General features: G+C 29.1%; 1 protein-coding gene across 7 annotated transcripts in view; it reads left to right on the forward strand.

The window, feature by feature from the left end:
* Positions 1–22,565, forward strand: part of LOC103570417 (dystrobrevin beta) — a 156,714-nt gene that overhangs the window by 18,598 nt on the left and 115,551 nt on the right. For 5 of the 7 annotated variants that reach the window (XR_008404454.1, XM_053742585.1, XM_053742581.1 and 2 more), the window contains one exon: positions 19,648–19,816. The exons of 1 other annotated variant lie outside the window; for it this stretch is intronic. Coding sequence is in view for 5 of the 6 variants with exons in the window: in XM_053742585.1 (XP_053598560.1) it covers positions 19,657–19,816 (160 nt within the window). In the remaining variant the exon portion in view is untranslated. Of the gene's footprint in view, positions 1–16,099; positions 18,470–19,647; positions 19,817–22,565 lie in introns of those variants that run through there. One more of the 7 variants, XM_053742590.1, reaches the window with a different exon arrangement.

Here is a 22,565-nt window from a genome sequence, read left to right on the forward strand (position 1 = left end):
GAAACGGCTCGTTTTACGTCAATTTAACTAAGAGAGATTGTTTGTAGAGAATTCCATTTCCTTTAAGAGTATATATTACTCAAATTTTTCAGATGGATGATTTACGAGTTTTGGGTAAAAAATGAAATTTTTGTCAAAAAACCAATAGTCGTAACGATACACCTTTTAATATCAATATTAAGGGCTCAAAGTTGTACAATAATTTTTTTTGCTCATCAGGAATAATATTTTCACAGTATCGAAAGAAAAAAAAATAGTCGATTTTTTTGGCCCAGTCTAATATATATACATTAGGGTAGCCGAAAATCCGCTTTTTTAAAATTTCGTTTAGTAATAGCAAAAATATTGTTTATCAAGTTATAAAAAAATTTTGTGTGAAAGGAAAAAATTTTTGTTCAACATCTCAGGCTTGTCCATTGCAGTCAAAGATAAGAATGCTCAAAAAATTTTTTCATCTACTTAGTTTGATCGAAAATTTTATGCTCTACAAAAAAGTATCTGACACAAAATTACGTAGGACCCATAGATTCAGAGATAATCCCAATTTTAATATCTAAACAGTAGATTTTCGTGATTAGAATAATCTTGTTAGTTTGAAATCATTTATTAGTTCTCTATTCCACAGGAAATTAAATTTTCTATCAAAATGTTTCTTTGTAAAATTTTTTACGAGTGATGATTATTAAAATTCTTCCAATTTTCGTTTAAAAAGTGGCATTTTTGACAGTAAATGAATTATATCTTGATATAAAATGATTAATAAATCAATTATTGTCTACAAAATTTAGTGTTCATCGAAAATAGATATTTACGTCATAAAGCCGTGAAGTGGCAGTTTTCTGACAGCGACGATATTGCGATATGAGCTTAAGGTTTGTGGCGGGAAAGTTCGAAACGGGCGTAATTTTAACGTCCGAGGCGTAGCAGAGGACGGAAATTTACGCTCATTTTTCAAACATTCGCGTCACTTACATTAACCCGAATATCGAAAAAAAGTCGCTGTCAAAATCACCACTAAACGGCCGAATGACGTACAATATTTTTTGTTATTATCGCTCCATAAGTTTAACTTTTGAGGGATAGGAGACAAATAATGACATTTCTTTTTTTTTTATTCAATCACTGGTAGGTGAATATGAGTGTGAATGTAGCAGACTTTAGACAAATTTTCAATTATTAATAAGTAGAGTAAATAATTAATAAATTAAAATTTAAAAAAATGCGCCTAAAAAAAATTCAAATATTAATACGTGTATTTATTATAAATATTATCAGGAGATACGGTAGTGTCTCGCGCCAAGTACACCTTCAATCACATGTATATGCGTGAAGTGTCATGGTGCGAGCCTACCGTGTATCTATACCGTAAACATAGTGGTATTTAGCTCTCATTTTTAAAAACTTTTTTAAAATAATAAATTTTCAGAAAATTCCTTCTTTATTCGAAAGATAATTGATTGTTCGTCTTAAAATTATAAAACTTTATTCATTTTAGTTATGAGAACTAATTTAAATAATAAAATTAGACCAGCATATACTGTAGCACCCCCAATTTAGACATTTTTATAAATTTTTTCATGCTCTAGGGGCACTGCCAGAGAATAAAAAGTTATAAGAAAAGCCACGATTGAGTAAAACATTGAAATCTTTTTATAGCAAAATTTTTACTATAGTTTCATGCGGAAATTTTTTATGAGCATAAATAAATACGTTTCATAATCATAAATAAATCCGTTTTGATATTTAAGATGAATTTTCTTTATTTGACGTCAGTGTTCATTATTATAATTTCAATCAATTTTCCCCGATTTCGCATAAATACTACAGAAAAAACTATACATCTTACTTTAGTTTTACTTGAAGTTGTTGTGAGTTGCATGCGAATTGTCTTAAGTAGAAGAAAAAACTTGACAACTATTTCAATCAAACTAATGTCAATTTTTTACCAATTAGCTTAAATAAAATTAAATTGAAGAACTCCGAATAGCTACTTTAGATTGAAATTGACAGTAATTTTACATTGAAATTACTGAAAATTTGCTGCACGAATTTGTCGCCAATTTAACAGCAAAAGTTAAAAAGAAAAATTTACGGTTAATTTTTGCTCAATTTCGAGGTAACACTTTTTGCTGCACATAAAAGTCGGTAATGTCCATTCTTACCATTTAAGAAAGTAATCAAATTTATACTTAAAAATGTCTACAACTTGAATATAAAAAAATAGTTTACATTTTTTCAAGTGAAACTAACAATAAATTGGAGTAAAAATTTATCTGGAAATTGACGAAAAATTTTTCTAGTAAGCTTTCGAAATGAATTTGCATTTTAGTTCGGGTAGTAAATTTACGTAAACTTGTATAGCAAGTTGTATATAAATTGTCCTCGAAAACAGAATTGTCCGAAGTTGACGGACATTTGATGAAATTTCCCAGGAAACTTTTGCTAAACAAACTGTGGTATTAGGGTGTCTATTTAAAATATTTAAACTTCTTGATATTGCAGTTATATTCGCTAGGACGTACCAAAATCAGCTCTACTTACTTAGCCGTACAATAATAATTATTCGTACAATAATATTAATCGAGTAATATTATAAAAAATCAATGCTAATTGTAAGGATATTCCCTAATTGTACAGTTTAGTTAGCAAAATTTGCGAAAGTTTCCTCGAAATTTTCGTCAAATGTTCGTTAACTTCGGGCTCTTCCATTATTGACGAGAATTTGCATAAAACTTGCGATACAATTTGACGTAAACTTACTACCCGAATTCGAATCCAAATTTATTTTAAAAGTCGTATACAAAATACCGGCAAAAACGGAAAAGCCCGAAGTTATCAGACATTTGACGAAAATTTCATGGGAACTTTTATTAGTGTTTTTTTCTAGTAATCAAAAAGTGACCTCTAAGTTAAGGAAAAATCAACCGCTAATTTTTTTTCCAAGTTTTGATATCAAATTGTCGGCTAATTTGGACAGCAAACTTCGATAATTTTAATTATCAAATTACTATCAATTTCAAGCTAAGGTGGCTTTTAGGGTTATTTCGTACATCTAACATTGTGGCGCTACTTGTCAATACCTTATTAGCAAAATTTGAAAATCGGGTTTTTAACGAATGGAAACATATAATTATTTTTAATCGGAAGATTTATTATCGTTATGCAAAAAAAAATATTATTTTTATTGAAGACTACTAATGGCAAATCTAGATTCTTAATTACATTTTTATTGTAAATAAATTACTGTTTTCTTTGTTTTAACCGGCAATCATCGACAAACGATTTCCTAGTGATTTAAATGGAAAAATTAATAAAATATCGATGTAGAGGGGTCAACTGGAAAAAATTAAAGGCTAATTTTTATTTACTACTTCATAATTAAGCAATTAACTCACAAACAACTTTGATAGACCGACATTGATCGACAAACGACGAAAAAACGATTGCAATCAGAATAAATCAGATCGGCTTACATTGAGTTGGTTTATGATGAGGAGTAAAGTAAGTGGAGCTGAGATATACAACTTCAGCCATAAGCGATTTCTGATAATCAAGTTGGAAGCGAGCTAGTGGCAACCAACTGCAGCAACTTGTTATCAAGTTGGCCGCAAAGATTGTTGGCATTTCCATAAGTTGACGGCAATTAGTCGCCTATTTTCTGAGAAAATGTGTGACAACAGCTGGCATTCCCTTAGTTGACAGAAAGTTGACTTCAATTTTCTCAGAAAGTTGGCGTCAGGTTGCGGCAGTCGATTATCGTCAACTTTCTAGGAATGTTGGTAACAATTCCCGAGAAAAAATTTTTATATATAATCATATAAAATTATATATAATTATATACAACTCGATTATATATACTCATATATGAAAAATGGTCAAATATAATCATATATAATTATATATAACTGTATATAATTATATATGACTATATACAATTATATTTGGCCATTTTTCATATATGATTATATATAATCAAGTTATATATAATTAAAAAATATTTTTGAAAAAAAAAAAAAAAAAAAATTAAATACCAAATTTTTGATTTGGTTATTACTGCGCGATCGCATTACAAATTCAGAAACAAGAATTGATAGCAGTAAATGATGAAAAAATCCTGGAACATCTGCTAGGTTCGGACACGGCTCCTTTTGGCTGGTAGCCCTGAACGTTGATCATTGGTCCACATCACGAGTTTTCAAGTCATGTGCTTAATTGATGTGTATTTAGAGTGAAATGCCGGTAAAGACCGAGTTCATAAGTTTTCGTGATGGATTTTTACACAATTTAAAAAAACTCCATGAACTTATATGAAATTTTATTTTTGTCGGCCTCGATGATAATTATATAAAATTTTATTAAGTTTCTTCAAATTTTTTGATTTTCTGTTGTGATGTGAAATTTAAAAAAACTTATATAAAATTTTGGGAAACATTGAATAATTTCACAAAATTATATGAAATTCAACCGATTGAAAAACTGGGTAATTCCAATTTTTGAATACCATGAAAAAAAATTTTTTTTTTTTTAAACACCCTAATGATTGTATACAATTATATATGGATATATATATATATATATATAAGATTATATATAATTATATATGATTCTATATGAAAAACATTTCTCGGAATAGTATTATATAGAATCATATATAATATATATGGAGCTACATATGACTTTCTCCGTTTAAATATTGTATTATGTATGATCATATATAATCATATATAATTATATATAATTCTATATGGATATATATACAAGATTATATATAATTATATATGATCATATATAGTTATATATAATTATGTATGATTATACATAAACATTTTTTCTCGGGCTTGTAGTCAATAATAACGTCAAAATTTTGAATTTCGTTCTGTTGTAAATAAAGTTATATCCGCTAAACAGTACCAAAATCGGGCAACGTAGTGCTATATATATATGTATGTACAGATATAAATGTAGATCAGTTGAAGTATGTTTACGTAGTCATTGCGTCAAAAATACGTATAATTATCTCTAATTAAGTAATTATTATTAACCAACAATTAATGATGCATCAGATAATTTTTAAAATATAATCCGTGATTAACTTTCTTATGTTCTATCTAGCTACCCGCAATGTCTATATTTAAAAATTACCTCTCTAATAAGGGATCCACAGTGTAAATATATATATATATATATATATATATATATATATATATATATATATATATATATATATATATATATAATTTAAGGCTATCTACAGATCAATTAAATTATCATTTTTATTTAGTAATTGCGTTGAAAATATGTATAGATCTCTAATTAATACTTCATTATTGACAAACAATGAATTATGCGTCAAATAATACTAAAAATTGAAAAATATAATAACACTACAAAAAAAATAAATCCTACCAAAAACAGATTCTCTGTATAAAGTCGCGCCAAGTACACGTTTAAAATTTTTTAAAAGTAAAAAAAAAATTATTTTTTACAAAAAAAAAAAGTCAAATCGAAAAAATACCAAGTACCTAGTATGATGCAAAATCATAACAAACATTTTCATAAAATTTAAAAAAAAAATTGTATAACAAAATTTCAATGTACTTGGTGTGCGTTACTACATGTACTCAAGCAAAATTAATTTCTAATAAAATCAAATATGTTTTTTTTTTTTTTTACTCTTTCTTAAGCACACCAAGTACATTGAAATATCGTTATACAATTTTTTTTTTTAATTTTATGAAAATGTTTGTTATGATTTTGCATCATACTAGATACTTGGTATTTTTTCGATTTGATTTTTTTTTTTTTTTTTGTAAAAAATAATTTTTTTTTTACTTTTAAAAAATTTTAAACGTGTACTTGGCGCGACTTTAAACAGAGAATCTTTTTTTGGTAGGATTTTTAAAATTATTTACTCTATTTATTCATAATTTTAAATGTGTCTGATGTCTGCTACATTCACACTCATAGGTGAATATAGATATCTCTTAAACAAATGGTTGACTAATTTGTATTACTTGCTTTAAAAATATACGCTGATAATTTACTTGTATCGTGTATTTATGATTAATAAAATGGCGTGGTCATTATTTTATTATCATTAGGCCCGCTTCGTATTAAACTGCTAGCAAAGAAATAATTAGCGCCACTCAATAGTAGCTAAGCTTACACTTTACTCAAATTCATTGGTCGGTACACTAGAATGCGACTTTTTTTACGATCTCTCTCAGTTTCGTCTGGGTGTACACGAAAGGTTAGTAAAAAGAAGGAGGGGGTAAAACTCCACGGCCTAGGCCGTGAAAAAAAGACGGTATAGTAGAGTTTCTAAAAAAGAGTCCTTTTACGGACGCCACCCAGCGCTCCAAAGTTGAACCTTTGGAGCAAGTATAACAAAAAAGTTCTTATATTAAATCACGTGCCTTTAATATTTTTTTATAATAATTACAAATTTCCGATAAAAATCAGTTTTCTTATAATCTTCCACTCATTTTTTCTTTTTAATTCAATACCTTACTACTTCCTATCCTAAACTGTTGAGTTCTCTTACGAATTTCGATAGAAAAATATTATGCATTTGACTATAATTAGAAAACTGGTTCTTATCGGAAATTTGTAATTATTATAAAAAATATTTAAGTCACGTGATTCAATATAAGAACTTTTTTTGTAGAAAATTAAATTTTGTAGACAATAATTGATATATTAATCATTTTATACCAAGATATAATTCATTTTCTGTCAAAAATGCCACTTTTTGAACAAAAATTGGAATAATTTTAATAATTATCACTCGTAAAAAATTTTACGAAGAACCATTTTGATAGAAAATTTAATTTTCTGTCGAATAGAAAACTTATAAATAGATTTTGAACTACCAAGATTATTCTAATCTCGAAAATCTACTATTTTGATACTAAAATTTGGATTATCTCTAAATTTATGGGTCCCGCGTAATTTCGTGTAAGGAACTTTTTTGTAGAGTATAAAATTTCCGATCAAAATAAATTAATGAAAAATTTTTTGAGCATTTTTATCTTTGACTGCAATAGGCGAGCCTGAGATGTTGACCAAAAATTTTTTCCATTCTCATTAAATTTTTTTATAACTTAATAAACAATATTTTTGCTATTACTAAACAAAATTCTAAAAAAACGTATTTTTGGCCCACCCTAATATACTTATATGAATTTTTTAACGAATGGTATTTTTGAACCCTACTCAATTAATTATTATAGTTTGTGACAAAATCCCTTTAAAAATCGACCATGAAGACAAATACTATAGTTAGATTTTAGAATAATCTACCTAATAATTTTTTTTTGAAAAATTCAAAAAATTTCAAAAACCGTAACTTCTAAACTTATCGGCCGAATTGGCTCATGATCGAACTCATTCAAGGTAATCGTCCATGGAATAGGTATTCTAAGTTTCATAAAGATCGGTTCCAAATTTTTTTCTTTCTCGTGGCAGCAATAGTTTATATTTGTGAAATCATGATTACGCTGAAAATATAAGGTTAAAATTTAAATATTTAACCCTCGCTCAAGAATTTTGAATGTTTCCGAGTGCTGTCTTTTGAACGTTTCTTAGCGACCCTTGAATATTAAGGGGGCATCCATTAATTACGTGAGGTAATTTTGGTCATTTCTCGACCCACCCCTCTCCCCTTGGTGAGGTGTCGTGAGACTTTGCTCGACCCCCTCTCCCCCTCCCCCAATCTCACGTGAGTTTTTGAAAAATGCATATTTGTCATGTAAATAAGTTCATCTGTGCTTCATTACATGAGATTTATTTAAAAAAACAATTTGCCTATAATTTTTTTTTTATCAAGAGGTATCAGGAGTGACTACTGGAACCAACATGTGCACGTAATTTTCAGTAAAATCATCTGCTCCTTCAACCTCGCTCTGATTAGCTATTCTAATCCGTTATCGCTTGGACACAAAAGCTCAGTAGCTCGACGTGTGACAATTCGTGAGGGTCGCACTTTTCGCGCTGATGCACTATGAACCGCATGCTATGCTCTGCGAGTCTTGTGATTGATGAAAAGTAGATACCGCATGTACTGCAGCATCTCTTTCCTAGATCACCACGTACACTTAGGCAATAGAGATCATAGGGCATGCTGATGAAGGCATGCAAAGGTTGAATCGGTAGGTAATGGCGAATCAAGAAGGGAGCAAATAACTTTCCGTCATGCTCTTCAGGGTCCGGGATTGTCAGATGCCCATTAACCTGAGTGATAGGATATGGAGGTGACAGAAAACGGTCATGTAGAATCTCAGAAAAGAATGAAGAATTTCAGAAAAATGTACACGGAGAAAACGAGTCTCGAAAATATAGTAATAATTACATTATTTTAGTAAAATTTACTAACAGAAATGAATAAATACATTTCATTTCGTAATTATTCCAAAACGTTTAATAAAATTTACAGTTCAGTAATTATTACAATATGCAGATTTTAAAAATTCCTGTACGTAATAGATTTTTTACTATCATGATTGAATTTTTTTTAAACAGAGTTGTAAATTTTATTACATTTATTTTTAATAAATACAATACAACGGAAAGTATATTTTACTAAGCAATATAGTAAATATTACATTTCTGAGATTTGATAAATTATTGAACGGAATATAAATTTTGCTATTCATGAAATAAAATTTACTACGTGTATTATGAATTTTATTATGCGCATAAGAAATACTACTACATAGTATACAAAAATTACTAAACGTTTAGTAATTTTGTACTATGTTGAAACCATATCGTTGTAACCCGGCGTGCGCTCCACTCAGTTCTGCCCAAACGGCTTTGGAATAGTGTGTACTGTTAACCTGTCTTCAGGAAGCATAACCTATAAAATTGTATAGTGATTATTTGAGTGAAGGTGAAATATATATGCATGTGCTTGTGATTATTATAAGTTATTATTATTTACTTTTTAATATTTATTATATTGTTATATATAATCATAATTAATGTCTTTTCCTACAAATACACAACATATTGTACTATGACAATAACTTTTTAAATTAAATGTTTTGTTATAACAATAATAGCAAATTGAATCATTTATTTATCCTTTATAGACTCACTGAATTTTTTATGATGAATAATTTTTAAATTAGATAAATAGTTATAAATCTAGTTAACACTAAATTGTCAACTAGTGTACAGTCAACTATGCTCGAATCAATGATTTCAAATTAATTAATTATGCTTTAAAAATGTAATTGTTTATAAATCTTTATAATAGTCACATATATATATTTGTTTATAAGTATAAAAAGATTCATGTATTAAGATAAAAAAATGCATTATGCATTTATTAATAATTCGTATAAATATATTATTTTTTACAATCTGTTAATTTTAATTCTTACTTTTCAAATTACGGAAGCTTATTGTAATTATTAATTGCAATTATTCCTAAGCAGGTTTTGTACTATTCCATATTTGCGATGTATATTTTACTAAAGAGTATAGTAAATATTCCAATATTTGTACTTTAAAAATTACTAAACGATGTACAATTATTCCTAAGCAGGTTTTGTACTATTCCATATTTGGGATGTATATTTTACTAAACAGTATAGTAAATATTCCAATATTCGTACTTTCAAAATTACTAAACGACTTACAATTATTACTAATGAGGTTTTATACTATTTCATATTTGAGATGTATATTTTACTAAGCAGTATAGTAAATATTCCTTTATCCGTATTGTAAAAATTACTAACCACGATAAGTAAAATATACTAATGTGATTAATAATATTTCCTATATTTTCAATAGCGGTTCAACATTACAATCTAAATATGGTAATTTTTAGCCATATTTTTTAGTAAAAATTACTATATTTTTTTTCTCCGTGTACAAAAGAATGAATGAAATCGCTATAAAAATAAAAGATGAACTACTTTGAAAATTCATACGAGAAAAAAACAATACAGAAAAAATTGCCGTGTACTTGAAGTAAATATTGGCTTTCTCGAACATGTTCAGTGTACCATCCTTCGGCTGGCAGGTCTGACATGCTGGAAGTGTCGTTGTTTAGGTCTATGTATTTAGCAACTACTTCATGCCCGTCAGTACACACTGTAGACCATATATCAGCTAAAATTTCCCCTGCCTTTTTGAAATTATTCTTTTCCAAGCTAACGTCTGTTGTTCTACCGCTGGATTCGAGATGTGTTCCAAAAGAGTCATGGGGAAGGACAATACCTGTTAGTTCTCGGCTGAGTGGAGCCATGCGCCTCCCTACTCTGTTGAAAGCACTTCTGCCAGGGGCATTAGTCACAATGAATATTGCATCCAAATCATATTTTTTGAAATGCCCTATGGCGTGTGCGATCACTTTGCGATATCGTGGGTTCTCGTCAGGACCGCCATCGCTCGAAATAATAAGGACAGGTTTAACTTTGCCATTTGCTTTCTTCATAAAATTGTAAAAAAATATTTGCCCGTCTAGGCAACAATCGAATATAAGTAGCACTTCGTGAGATGTTGAACCCCAACTCAAGTAGCTTATCAGTGAGCTCTGAAAGCGTATGGACAGTGCGAACTATCTCACAACGTCGCCGCTCTTCAGCAGATGCACCAAACATAGCTAAGTCAACTATTGCTTTCAGCAATTCAGGCTGCTCTTCTTCTAATCGTGGACGTCCAGGGCCAGCACGAGGAGTCAACGACTTCGCTGCAATAGGATTCTTAGAACAAAATTCAGTTATTTTTTGCCTCTTATTGTTCCTGTGCTTCATACCATACACTCTTTGTTTTTCTTTAAGCGTGAGCTTCTTTTCACAATCATCGATTTCCCGCCACAACTCACGTACTTTCTTTTGCTCGGTGCCCTCAGCAACGAGAAACCGTTTGCGCCTTTCCGACAAATCTAGCTCCTCACACAATTTAGCAATCTTTGCTTTTATAATGCATTGTGCTGGAGTGGTACACACAGCGGATGGTGTGAAGTTCGATGTGACTTTATTCTCATCGTCACTGATCACAAGAGGCTGAGATTTTTTTTTGAAATACCTGTGGCGTGAAAAACATTTTGATTTAAACAGGAAAAAGGAAAAAAATATCGCGCATACGAAGAAAGGTGAATATTATATCCGCTGGTTGAGGATCGTCGTCAAGATCTTGATCCTTTAAGTGCTGGCCAGTAGTTTCAACCTGATCCACAGATTTCGCGTTTTGAACATTCTGGAAGCTTGTTTCCGCTGGACCTGGGCATTTCACGTTCTGAACACTCTAAGCACATTCTCCAGCCGAAGACAAAGTATCCTTGGAAGACATAGTGTTTACCTAGAATCAAAACATCGCGATGAAGACATGATTCTGACGAATTAAGAAAATAGTTTATTTTAGTGATTTTTTGTGAGGTAAATATAACACTAAAAGAATAAATACCTCTCTTTATTGAATGCGCGCAAAATACGTTGATATCTCGATCGCGATCTCAGATGGCTTGTATACAAAATAGACAGAAAAGTATTTAGCCTACCTTATTAAGCAATGCCAGAGTAGTTCGGGCTTTTCTCTATGCCGCTTCTCTGAGGAGCTGTTCATGCTGAGATCAAACAGCAAACTCAAATTTTACATTAAGAACTGACTTCAATTTACTACTAAAATTAATTAATTAAAATTTTAATCTTTTAACACTATTTTCACAGCACTCTTAATTTTCAGTATTATAAATTTTTGTATATTAAATTTTATCTTATTAAATAAAAAAAACTGATTTCATTTATCATATAACAATGTCTTAGTAAACTATTTTATGATTTATACTTTCTGGCCTCCTGCCGAGAAATTTTATTTCCTAAATTCATAATTAATAATCAATAAATTCTGGCCTCTCTGAAGAAAAATTAACAGACGGACCGCGTGGTCAATTAGTAAAAGAATTCTGGCGTTCCTGCCGAGAATTTCTTAAAAACCCAACCCGGAAATGGCAACTGCCCACGAATTAACTTAATTTTTAATTACGACTTCTTTAATTAATGTTAATAAATGATGGCCACCTGTCGATAATTTATTGACCTCTCTTTACTCTCCTTTGTTCCAAAAGTGTCGTGGCGTCCTTTTCTCTCTCCATTTAGTCCTCTTGCCGATTTCCGTTCTGTCTCGTTCTTTTCTTCTCCTCGACTTCTCTCCAATTATTCTATTTTATTTATTGTAATCTGTTGAAAATTCAATACGAATTATTAATATGTAATTTAGTGTATCGGTTTCCGGCCGGATACACGATTAATTATTTATCTCAACTTTGTAGCTTCTGGAAGGTTCCACTTATAACCTTTCCAGAGCTTGGATGATTACCTTATTTTAGCGTGCGGTCACCCGTCTGATGCGTATGCCGGTCAGTCCGACTGTGTGTAGATTCACCTCGTGCACTCACTAATAAAATGTAAGTTCGCAACCCCTCGGCAATTATCGTAATTTAACCACTCCCATTAGTTCTAATTGGGTCTGGAGGACGAGCCCCCCCCCCCCCCCAAATTTGCGCTCCCGGGCATAAGTCGATAAACTAAATCACGGAGTTCATCAATTTTAGATAATTAACCTACCGCGGGGAATATTTAAATAATTTTAATTTAAATTATTTGGATTTATTTAATTTTACCCCGTTAAAGTTAATTATGTTTTACTTCCTATCTGTTATCAACCACAATAAGATGTTGAATAACTGTAAGGATTTGAGACATAAAAATTCATTTATAATTCAAATCCCAGTAGATAAAATATCAAATTATATGATAAAATTACTCACTTGATATCAATGTAATAATAATAGTTGCTAGAGATAATACAAAGTACACGTGGGGCATTCCATGCCAAATCACCGAGTTTTTGACTCGACCCTCTTACATTTGGCTGAAAATTTTTTATCATTTTCTACCCAACCAAAGATATTTTTCGGAATATTTTTTTTTCCAACCCAAGGAAAGTAACGATTTAAAAAAAAAAAACCGCTTTTTTTTTTAATGCTGGAACTTTTTCAAAAATCGACCAATTGGGACAGGATCAAATAAAAAATTTTTGTTTTCAGATGTAGTTTTCAGCAAAAAATACGAAAAAATTTTCAGATGTCAGGATCTATGAAATATTTTAGTTTTTTTCAATAAAACCGTCATTTTTTTTTATGTCCGAAACTTTTGATTTTCAATTCTTTTGTCTGAGAAGAAACTTCAACTAAGGGATCGTTCATAAATTACGTAAGAGGTTATGAGGGCTTATTTGGCCCCTTCTCCCCCTACTGTAAGATATCATAAGATTACAACTAGTCCCCCCTACCCCTTGATAAGGAATTTTCGTAAGAAAAGGATATATTAATAAAATATAACTCCAAGTTAGATTAAAAAAAAACAGTCTCCTACACTTTTTTTTTCAAAATTTTTAAAAAATAAATTTATTAAAAAAAAAAAAATATAAAATTTTTAATTAAATAAAAAATTTTCATAACGATTATAAAAAATAAAAATTTACTGACTTTTTTTTTAATTAGTGTTTTGGATTATGGACCCGTCATAAATCAAAATAATATGAAAAAAAAAAAATCCAAGGTACTTAATAATGAAGAAATAATTATTTTTCTACACCGAAAAAAAATTTGTTTGGAACAAGAAATATTTTGCATTTTGAATTAAAGAAAAAAATTTTTCTTGGCTCAAGAATTTTTTTTCTCGTCTAAAAAATTTCTTTCTTCTTTCAAGAAAATGTTTTTTCACCCCAAGAAAATTTTTGATTTTACTTTATAATACAAAAAATTTCTTGGGTCAAGTAAAAATTTTTTTAGATCAAGAAACAATTTTTTGCCCCAAGAAATCCTTTTTTTCTGTGTAGACATATTTTTAACTTTAATATTGAAAGAAAGTATTAGTTAGAATATACCTTTATGACTGCAGCATTTTTTTTTTTTTCATTTTGAGACTTCGATACGCGATATGCTTTCTCACAAACAGTTGCTTACGTATTCGTCCGATTTCGGAGCAGCTCGTCTCGATCCGTGTGAGCTTCGTACAGTCGTACCATATACATACACATTAAGCGAACGCTCGGCCGAGCTACATGGTAGGTGGAGTGGGGGGTGTTAGGTTTTAGTTTCGTTACGGAATTTCTTGATTCGGTCGCCGCGCTCAAACCCCGCGATAAAAGCTATGCAATAGCTTAATTAGCATTTGTTTGGTCTTTAGGAATTGGGATATCTAAAGTTTGCACTTGTTGAAGAGGATAAAATGAGAAACGGCATGAGAGATTACTTGAGGAAACGCGGATTTTCATCGGGTCCTCTATCAATAGTCATGATTACAACTGGTTTTATACCATTATAGTCCGTTTTGATCTGATGGCAATGTACGTAGACCCACTGTATGTCACTGCTTCAGGTCTGCCCATTTCATTAGCAGTAATTTCAATACCAGCATATACTAAAGGTATGAATTTATGTTTTTCTGCTACAATCCAGTCGTGATCTTGTAGTCGCACTCGATATTCCATATGCATCAGGAAAGGTGCTTGTTTTTCTACAGCAGTTTTACCAACTGGAATGCATGCTTTGTCATCCTGTGATATGAAAAAAACCTGAGCAGGTCCAAACATTGAGGCGAGAGACTCGATAACCCGAATAGATTCAGTACAAAATTTACCATCTGGATGGCTTTTGTGTTCATCATTTGTTGCTCTAGATAATTTCACCACGACTGTTACTACGTGTTTTTTTCCTTCAGTTGTATTAGAGCATCTAGGTGAAAGACGAAGATACGTAGCACTTTGTGATAGATTGAAACCTGACGCTTATAGTTCTTTTACCAAATCATTTAGAGTTCTCCAGGTTCTTACCGTTTCAGTTTGGCGTCTCTCATCTGCACCACTTCCAAAGCTTGCAGTTTCTGCTAAAACATTCGACAACTCAGGTTGAGCTTCTTCCAAACGAGGGTGACCAACTATTTCATGCACATTTAATTGTTTTTTTTTTTACAACCGGATTCTTGATAACGTCTTTTATTAATGCCTGTCTTTTTTTTCTGAAATTGATTTGATATTCAGTGTTGCGCTTTTTGGTTCCAAGTATTTTTTTAGCTCTATCAAGGGCTTTTTGCATTTTAGCGACTTCTTGATTGATCTTTAGCCTTCCAAGACCCAAATCCCTGTGTAAAATACTTGTATATAATTGACTTTCCATTACTGAAATTTTTTTTTCAATTTCATTTTGTGCTGGAATAGGATGAGATGTTGATTGTGATTTATCAGGAATCGTCTCTTTTGGAATCAGTGTGTGTGCTTTATCTACTTCCCTAATGCATAATGCCACAGAAGAATCTGTCGAGTTTTTGTCCATCAAAGCAAGGGGTCCACTAGATACATTTTGCTATAAAAAGTAATTTTGGTTATAGTTGATAATAAAAAGCGAAATATGCATAACTAATAACTTTGTTTAAGTAGATTTTAAGAGATAAAAATTACTTAAGAATAATATTAAAACATTGATAACATTTGGAAAAAAATATACAGAAATAAAGTGCCAACTAACCTGTTTAAAAAAACAACCGAGCATGTTGGTTTTTCTTTTTTGCAGCATGCTGTTTTAAATCATTTATTTTTTCAAATATAAATTTTCCAAAAGCACTGTCATCATTTTTGAAAAGTTCTTTGTTGTTTGTTCAGAATAAGTTTGACTGTTGTTGACAAACTTTTGGTGTTTTATCTGAGAAAGCTCCTACCCATGCTTTAAATAACAGTGGATGTAAATATCCAGACATGTTAGATAAAACAATTATTATGCAATTAAATAACATATTATTAAGATTTCAAGTAATAGGTAAATTCCCAGCCAACGAGAACCACAATAGAATAATAGAAAGTCTAGAAGTACTGATGACATATGATTTTTATAAGATTCACTATCGAGTTAAAGAGATGAAGTACAGATGGTGCTATTCAAGAACGCCATTTTTTAGCGCGAAAGTGGTAGAATTTTCAATTTCAAATCTTACGTAATTTTAGATTCTTTGCCCCCCCCCCTACCTATAGTAAGAAGTTATAATATTCAATCAACACCTCCCCCCCTCCCCTAAACACCTTACATAATTTATGATCGGCCCTTAATACTGCACTTAACCCTGCCATTTCCAAGTCGTGCCCATTTTACCATATATTTTTTTTTTTCGATTAAAAAAAAATTTTTTGAAAATTCGCTCATTTTACATAAATATCGACTGAAGTTTTTTCTGGTCGCTTGTTAAACCTCTGAAGTTAAATAAAATTGAACCGAAATAATCATAAATTGTATCAGTAGGAATAAAATTATTTTATTTAAGTATAGTGTTCTATATTGTATTAAATCTTAATATTACAATTATTTCTCTCAACTCAGTAATTATTTTCCGGTTTCTTAATAGTACTATGTTGTTTGGACTTTTGTGATGAAGAAAAAGACTTTACCTCCACTACAAAATTCAGTAATGGTGTAATTTGATGAGTTTTTTGTGTTGCTGGTATTGCTTTAGCACTTTTGAACCGTTCTTCCAATTGTTATTTCATCGAATTGTATTCTTCCATTTTTGAGAATCGAATATTTATATTTGGTAAGTTTCTTAAGCACCACTCAAATAATTGAATCGTTGTCAGTATCTGTCGATGAGGTGGCAACTGCAGGTTAGCACGTGCAGCCATTCGTTTTAAGATTCCACCTATTCCATCACACGGTCCTTTGCCATGTGCCGTAGCACAAAAGTCTCACTCAACAGTTATTCTAGGCTCTTTTACAATAAAATTGTATGGCAAAAGAGCCTTCAATTTTTCACCAAAATCATCAACAAAATCATTCGTGTTCTTTATTGTCGTTCCGAAGGTTACTTGTGGAGTAGACACCCATTTTTTTTAAATGAATATCATCAATTCCATTATTCTCCATCTGAGTTAATAAATGTGTTTTCGCGTTTTCAACGCCTGGACAATTACAACAATTGTTAAAGAAACATTCAGGTAGATCAATCATTGTAGGTTTATAATGATAAATTCGACCCTGCAGTTAATAATGAAAAGTTGACGCCTGTTGGAGATATGATTAAAAATATTTTAAGCCAATAAAATTAATTACAATTATTCTAAATAACAATGTTCATTAATCGAATAATTCATATCAATGTCAATTTTACTTCTCTAGTTTTTAATATAGCTAAGATCATTCATTTAATATTTTGATGAATAGAGCAATCACAAAATGTATGAATACCATATCTGCCAGCTAAAATACAATGCTTTGGACGCAGAGATGCAAAAGATGAATCCAATTTTGATTTCTGGATATCTTGAGTTGATAATTTTATGCAACACTTTCAAATTACAAAGTACTAGACGTTTCTGACATTTAACTTTTATACCATCATCGTTACGTACTGAAATAAAATCTTTTTTCCCTGGCATTATACTAATCATTTCATTGTTATTATAAAAATTTGTTACAGATGACACTACTTCATCAGTTAATTCACGGCCTAATAATTCGTTTACATCAGAGGATTTATGAACATTTTCGTGTTAATAATCTAATAAAATTTATTTGCAGTATAATATCCTACCAGTTTTTTCAGGTACTGATAATATTCTATCAGCAGCAACAAGGTTTTTTGCTACCCGTACCATATGCTCACTTGCACTCATCACTATCATAATATTATAAACACTCCAACTTGGTGGTAAAAGAGTCAAAATTGGGACGTATGTAGACCTACTCGTATTGAAATCATTAAATTTATTTCTCATACTGTTTAAGATTTCTGAAGCATCTACATTGCTGAATTCATCATTTACTTGACTTTTTACCCCTAATGCTGTTCACAAATTTCGAGCGACACGAGTAACTTTATCATTTAAATACGTGTCAAAAGCTCTTCTATTTGCAGAAACTTAAGATTGATTCCATAACGCTAACGCTTCATCAATAGTCGGAAGAGTAACACTAAGACTCAATTCAGATATTGATCAACTACTTTGCTGAACAAGTAATTCTTGACCACTTGAAGGTGGTTCTGAAAAAACAGAAAAGTTACGAACTGAAACAAATGAAATATTTAAGATGTATACCTGAAATAACAAAATCTGGTGATTCGTTGAGATAAATTGGTTCGTCATTTAAATTTTCATCAGTACCAAAGCTCTCATTACATTCATTATCAGTGTCATCAGGTAAAGCCTCAGCATATTGTCTCAGTAATTTTTTATGACATGCACTACATACACGGTCACTGGTAGATAAACTGAAGTGAACAATTGAATACCCAGGCAGACCACGTGGAGATAATTTTTCATTGTATTTCACAAGAATCAATGAAATACAGCAACGATTAAAAAATTTCGGCATGATAATGAAAAAAATCAATTTCAAATTATCGTTGTTTATTAATAAGTTGTCTGTTATACTCAATATACCCTTAAAACTGATGAAATCATCAACAAGGTACGATAAAAACACTAACGTTATTCAGAAAACATAACCTTAATAAGATTTAGAAAAAAATATGAAAATACCTACATTACCAATGGTAGATTTTTTTCTACTTATCGACAATACAAAAAGTTGATAAACAATTCTCTCGGAAGTTTCACGAGTAACCTGAAAAAATTGCAGTGCAAATTTATGTAAAACAAAAAATTTTCAAAAGAATTTTTTTTTTAATCGAAAAAAAAAAATATCAGGTAAAGTAGGCACAACTTGGGAATGGCCGGGTTAAATGCAGTATTAGTTAAAGTTTTTTTTTCAGACAAAAGAATTGAGAATCGAGAGTTTCGGACCTCGAAAAAATGACAGTTTTATTGGAAAAACTGAAATATTTCATAGATCCTGGCATCTGAAAATTTTTTCGTATTTTTTTCTGAAAAAACTACGTCTAAAAACAAAAATTCTCTATTTGGTCCAGTCCCGATTGGTTGATTTTTGAAAAAGTTCTAGGATTTTGAAGAAAAAGAGCCGTTTTTTTCAAAAATTCGTAACTTTTCGTGGGTTGGAGAAAAAAATCTACAAATATTCTGAAAAATGTCTTTGGTCGGGTAGAAAATGATGAAAAATTTTCAGCCAAATCTAAGAGGGTCGGGTCAAAAACTCGGTGATTTGACATAGAATGCCCCATATATTTACAAGCAAAATGAGTCATTTGTTATAAAGATAAGAGAATACCACAAATCGCCCCACTAAAAAGTTATACAAACACTCTTACTCCAAGCAGAACCCGTGAAATGTACATTTTCAACCCCATATCCCCCTCCTTATATCCAACAACGCAATCTACATTCTCAACTTTTTGACCCTACTCCAATTTAGGCCCCTAAATTTACATTATCATACTCAATTCTACATTCTCATGCCCAATTCAACAGAATCATACCTTATCTCCACCACAATCCTAGCCCCTATGTTATGATGCCCAGACCTACATTGTTGATTTCTACCAAGAGCCTACCATCAGCAACTCCAGACCACAAATAAACGACCACCGCCATCTCGAGTCTGGGTAATTTAAATACCCAACTTCCTACTTATTGACGATGCTATTGCACACACCTGTTGCTGGAGTATGATCCCCTCCTCTTATCCACTGTTTTGGTAAGATTTTTTCTCAATTTCAATTATTATTTTAGATTGCCAACATGGCTGAGAAGAATGTCAATCGTCACAGCACTGATAATAATGATGAAACAAGTAGACTTCAGTTATCACAAGAGATGCGGCAGCAGAACTTTGATAGTATACGCTTTGCGTCATATCGTACAGCATGTAAACTTCGATTTATACAGAAAAAAGTTCATCGTAAGTATCTTGTAGCCAATGCAAATATTTGTATGCATTAGAGTGGTCCAAAAAAAATTTTTTTTTCTCATCATCTTAAAAGTTTTTCTAAGGTATAAAAAAAGTTCTCGCCCAAGGCCAGCGTGATATTTCAATTCTACCAGGCAGTGCTGCCAGATCGCGGACGAAAAGTTCCCCTTCCTTCGCACCATTTTAGCATCACTCACAGCTTAAACGGTGCTTGGGAAGGGGAACTTTTCGTCCACGATCTGGCTGCACTGCTACCAGGCGCTTAATGATTTTTTGTTTCCATATAAATAGCATGTGAAAAATTTTATTTTTGTTTTCTTCGATTAAAACTACGAACAAACTTATTTTCCATATTTTGAGGCACATACTCTAACAGGAAATTTAATTCTCTGCAAAAGAGCTCCGAAATAGTTTTATCATTATTCTAATGGGTAAAAAGTTATCAGGCTTTGAATACTCGCAACTAAATTCAGAGGATAGTTATAAAGTAGGATAGTTATAAGGAGATGGTTAAAAATCGGGATTCAGGGTAAATCACTGTGAATTAGGACTGCCAGAGATAAAATTATTTCAGAGATTTTTATAGAAAATTGAATTTACCACAAGAATATGTGCATCGAAATTGGAAAAAATACATGTTTTTGTAGTTTTAACTGAAGAGAATAAAAAAAAAATTTTTCACATGCTATTGATATAGAAAAACAAAAAATGATTGAACATCTGGTAGAATTGGAATATCACACTGGTCTTTGGCGAGAATTTTTTTTATACCTTCAAAAAACTTTTAAGATGATGGGACTTGAAAAAAAAAAAAAATTTTTTTTTTACCACTCCTATATACATAGTAACGATAGTGAAACTTTTTACAAATATTCGCTGTAAAAAAAGATTCCTGACGTCAAACCAAATTCGTTTGGTTCAAGTACTCCGTGCGTTTGGATACAGTCAAGCGATTGAATCTACCGCCCTCTACGTTTGACAGTATATTATCCTTCAACTGAGAGTTTCTTAAGGGAAGGTACCGAGTCGTTTAAACTAACTCTATCGTATTTGATATAACTCAATAACTTTTTTCATTTGAAAAAAAATAGATAGTAGTTCGTCATTAATGCTGTTGATACAATAATGAATTTCGTGTTATGTAAAATAATTGAAAGTTTCACTCAAAGTAAACTGTGCGGTGATAGAAAGTATGAATTTTCAGTTAAGTCAAAATTTTATGAAGGCAAATGAATCTTAGTGTTGAAAGTAATATTTTTTTAGGTCCATAAAAATTGTCCTTGCAATTGATTCAATAAAAAATCGAATAATTTCAAATTGCTGTATTGTATTGATCCAAAAGAGACAGTAATCTGAATCAATTAGATATTGCCTTTATTTATTTCATTAATAATTAATTCGAAACAAATTTTTTTTTCTTAATAATAATAATAATAAAACTCATAAGGAAAAAAATTTGTTTCGAATTAAATATTAATGGAATAAATTATTATTATTATTATTATTATTATTATTATTATTATTATTATTATTATTATTATTATTATTATTATTATTATTATTATTATTATTATTATTATTATTATTATTATTATTATTATTATTATTATTATTATTATTATTATTATTATTATTATTATTATTATTATTATTATTATTATTATTATTATTATTATTATTATTATTATTATTATTATTATTATTATTATTATTATTATTATTATTATTATTATTATTATTATTATTATTATTATTATTATTATTATTATTATTATTATTATTATTATTATTATTATTATTATTATTATTATTATTATTATTATTATTATTATTATTATTATTATTATTATTATTATTATTATTATTATTATTATTATTATTATTATTATTATTATTATTATTATTATTATTATTATTATTATTATTATTATTATTATTATTATTATTATTATTATTATTATTATTATTATTATTATTATTATTATTATTATTATTATTATTATTATTATTATTATTATTATTATTATTATTATTATTATTATTATTATTATTATTATTATTATTATTATTATTATTATTATTATTATTATTATTATTATTATTATTATTATTATTATTATTATTATTATTATTATTATTATTATTATTATTATTATTATTATTATTATTATTATTATTATTATTATTATTATTATTATTATTATTATTATTATTATTATTATTATTATTATTATTATTATTATTATTATTATTATTATTATTATTATTATTATTATTATTATTATTATTATTATTATTATTATTATTATTATTATTATTATTATTATTATTATTATTATTATTATTATTATTATTATTATTATTATTATTATTATTATTATTATTATTATTATTATTATTATTATTATTATTATTATTATTATTATTATTATTATTATTATTATTATTATTATTATTATTATTATTATTATTATTATTATTATTATTATTATTATTATTATTATTATTATTATTATTATTATTATTATTATTATTATTATTATTATTATTATTATTATTATTATTATTATTATTATTATTATTATTATTATTATTATTATTATTATTATTATTATTATTATTATTATTATTATTATTATTATTATTATTATTATTATTATTATTATTATTATTATTATTATTATTATTATTATTATTATTATTATTATTATTATTATTATTATTATTATTATTATTATTA

Source organism: Microplitis demolitor, chromosome 1 (assembly GCF_026212275.2).
Source record: "Microplitis demolitor isolate Queensland-Clemson2020A chromosome 1, iyMicDemo2.1a, whole genome shotgun sequence".
Classification (NCBI taxonomy): domain Eukaryota; kingdom Metazoa; phylum Arthropoda; class Insecta; order Hymenoptera; family Braconidae; genus Microplitis; species Microplitis demolitor.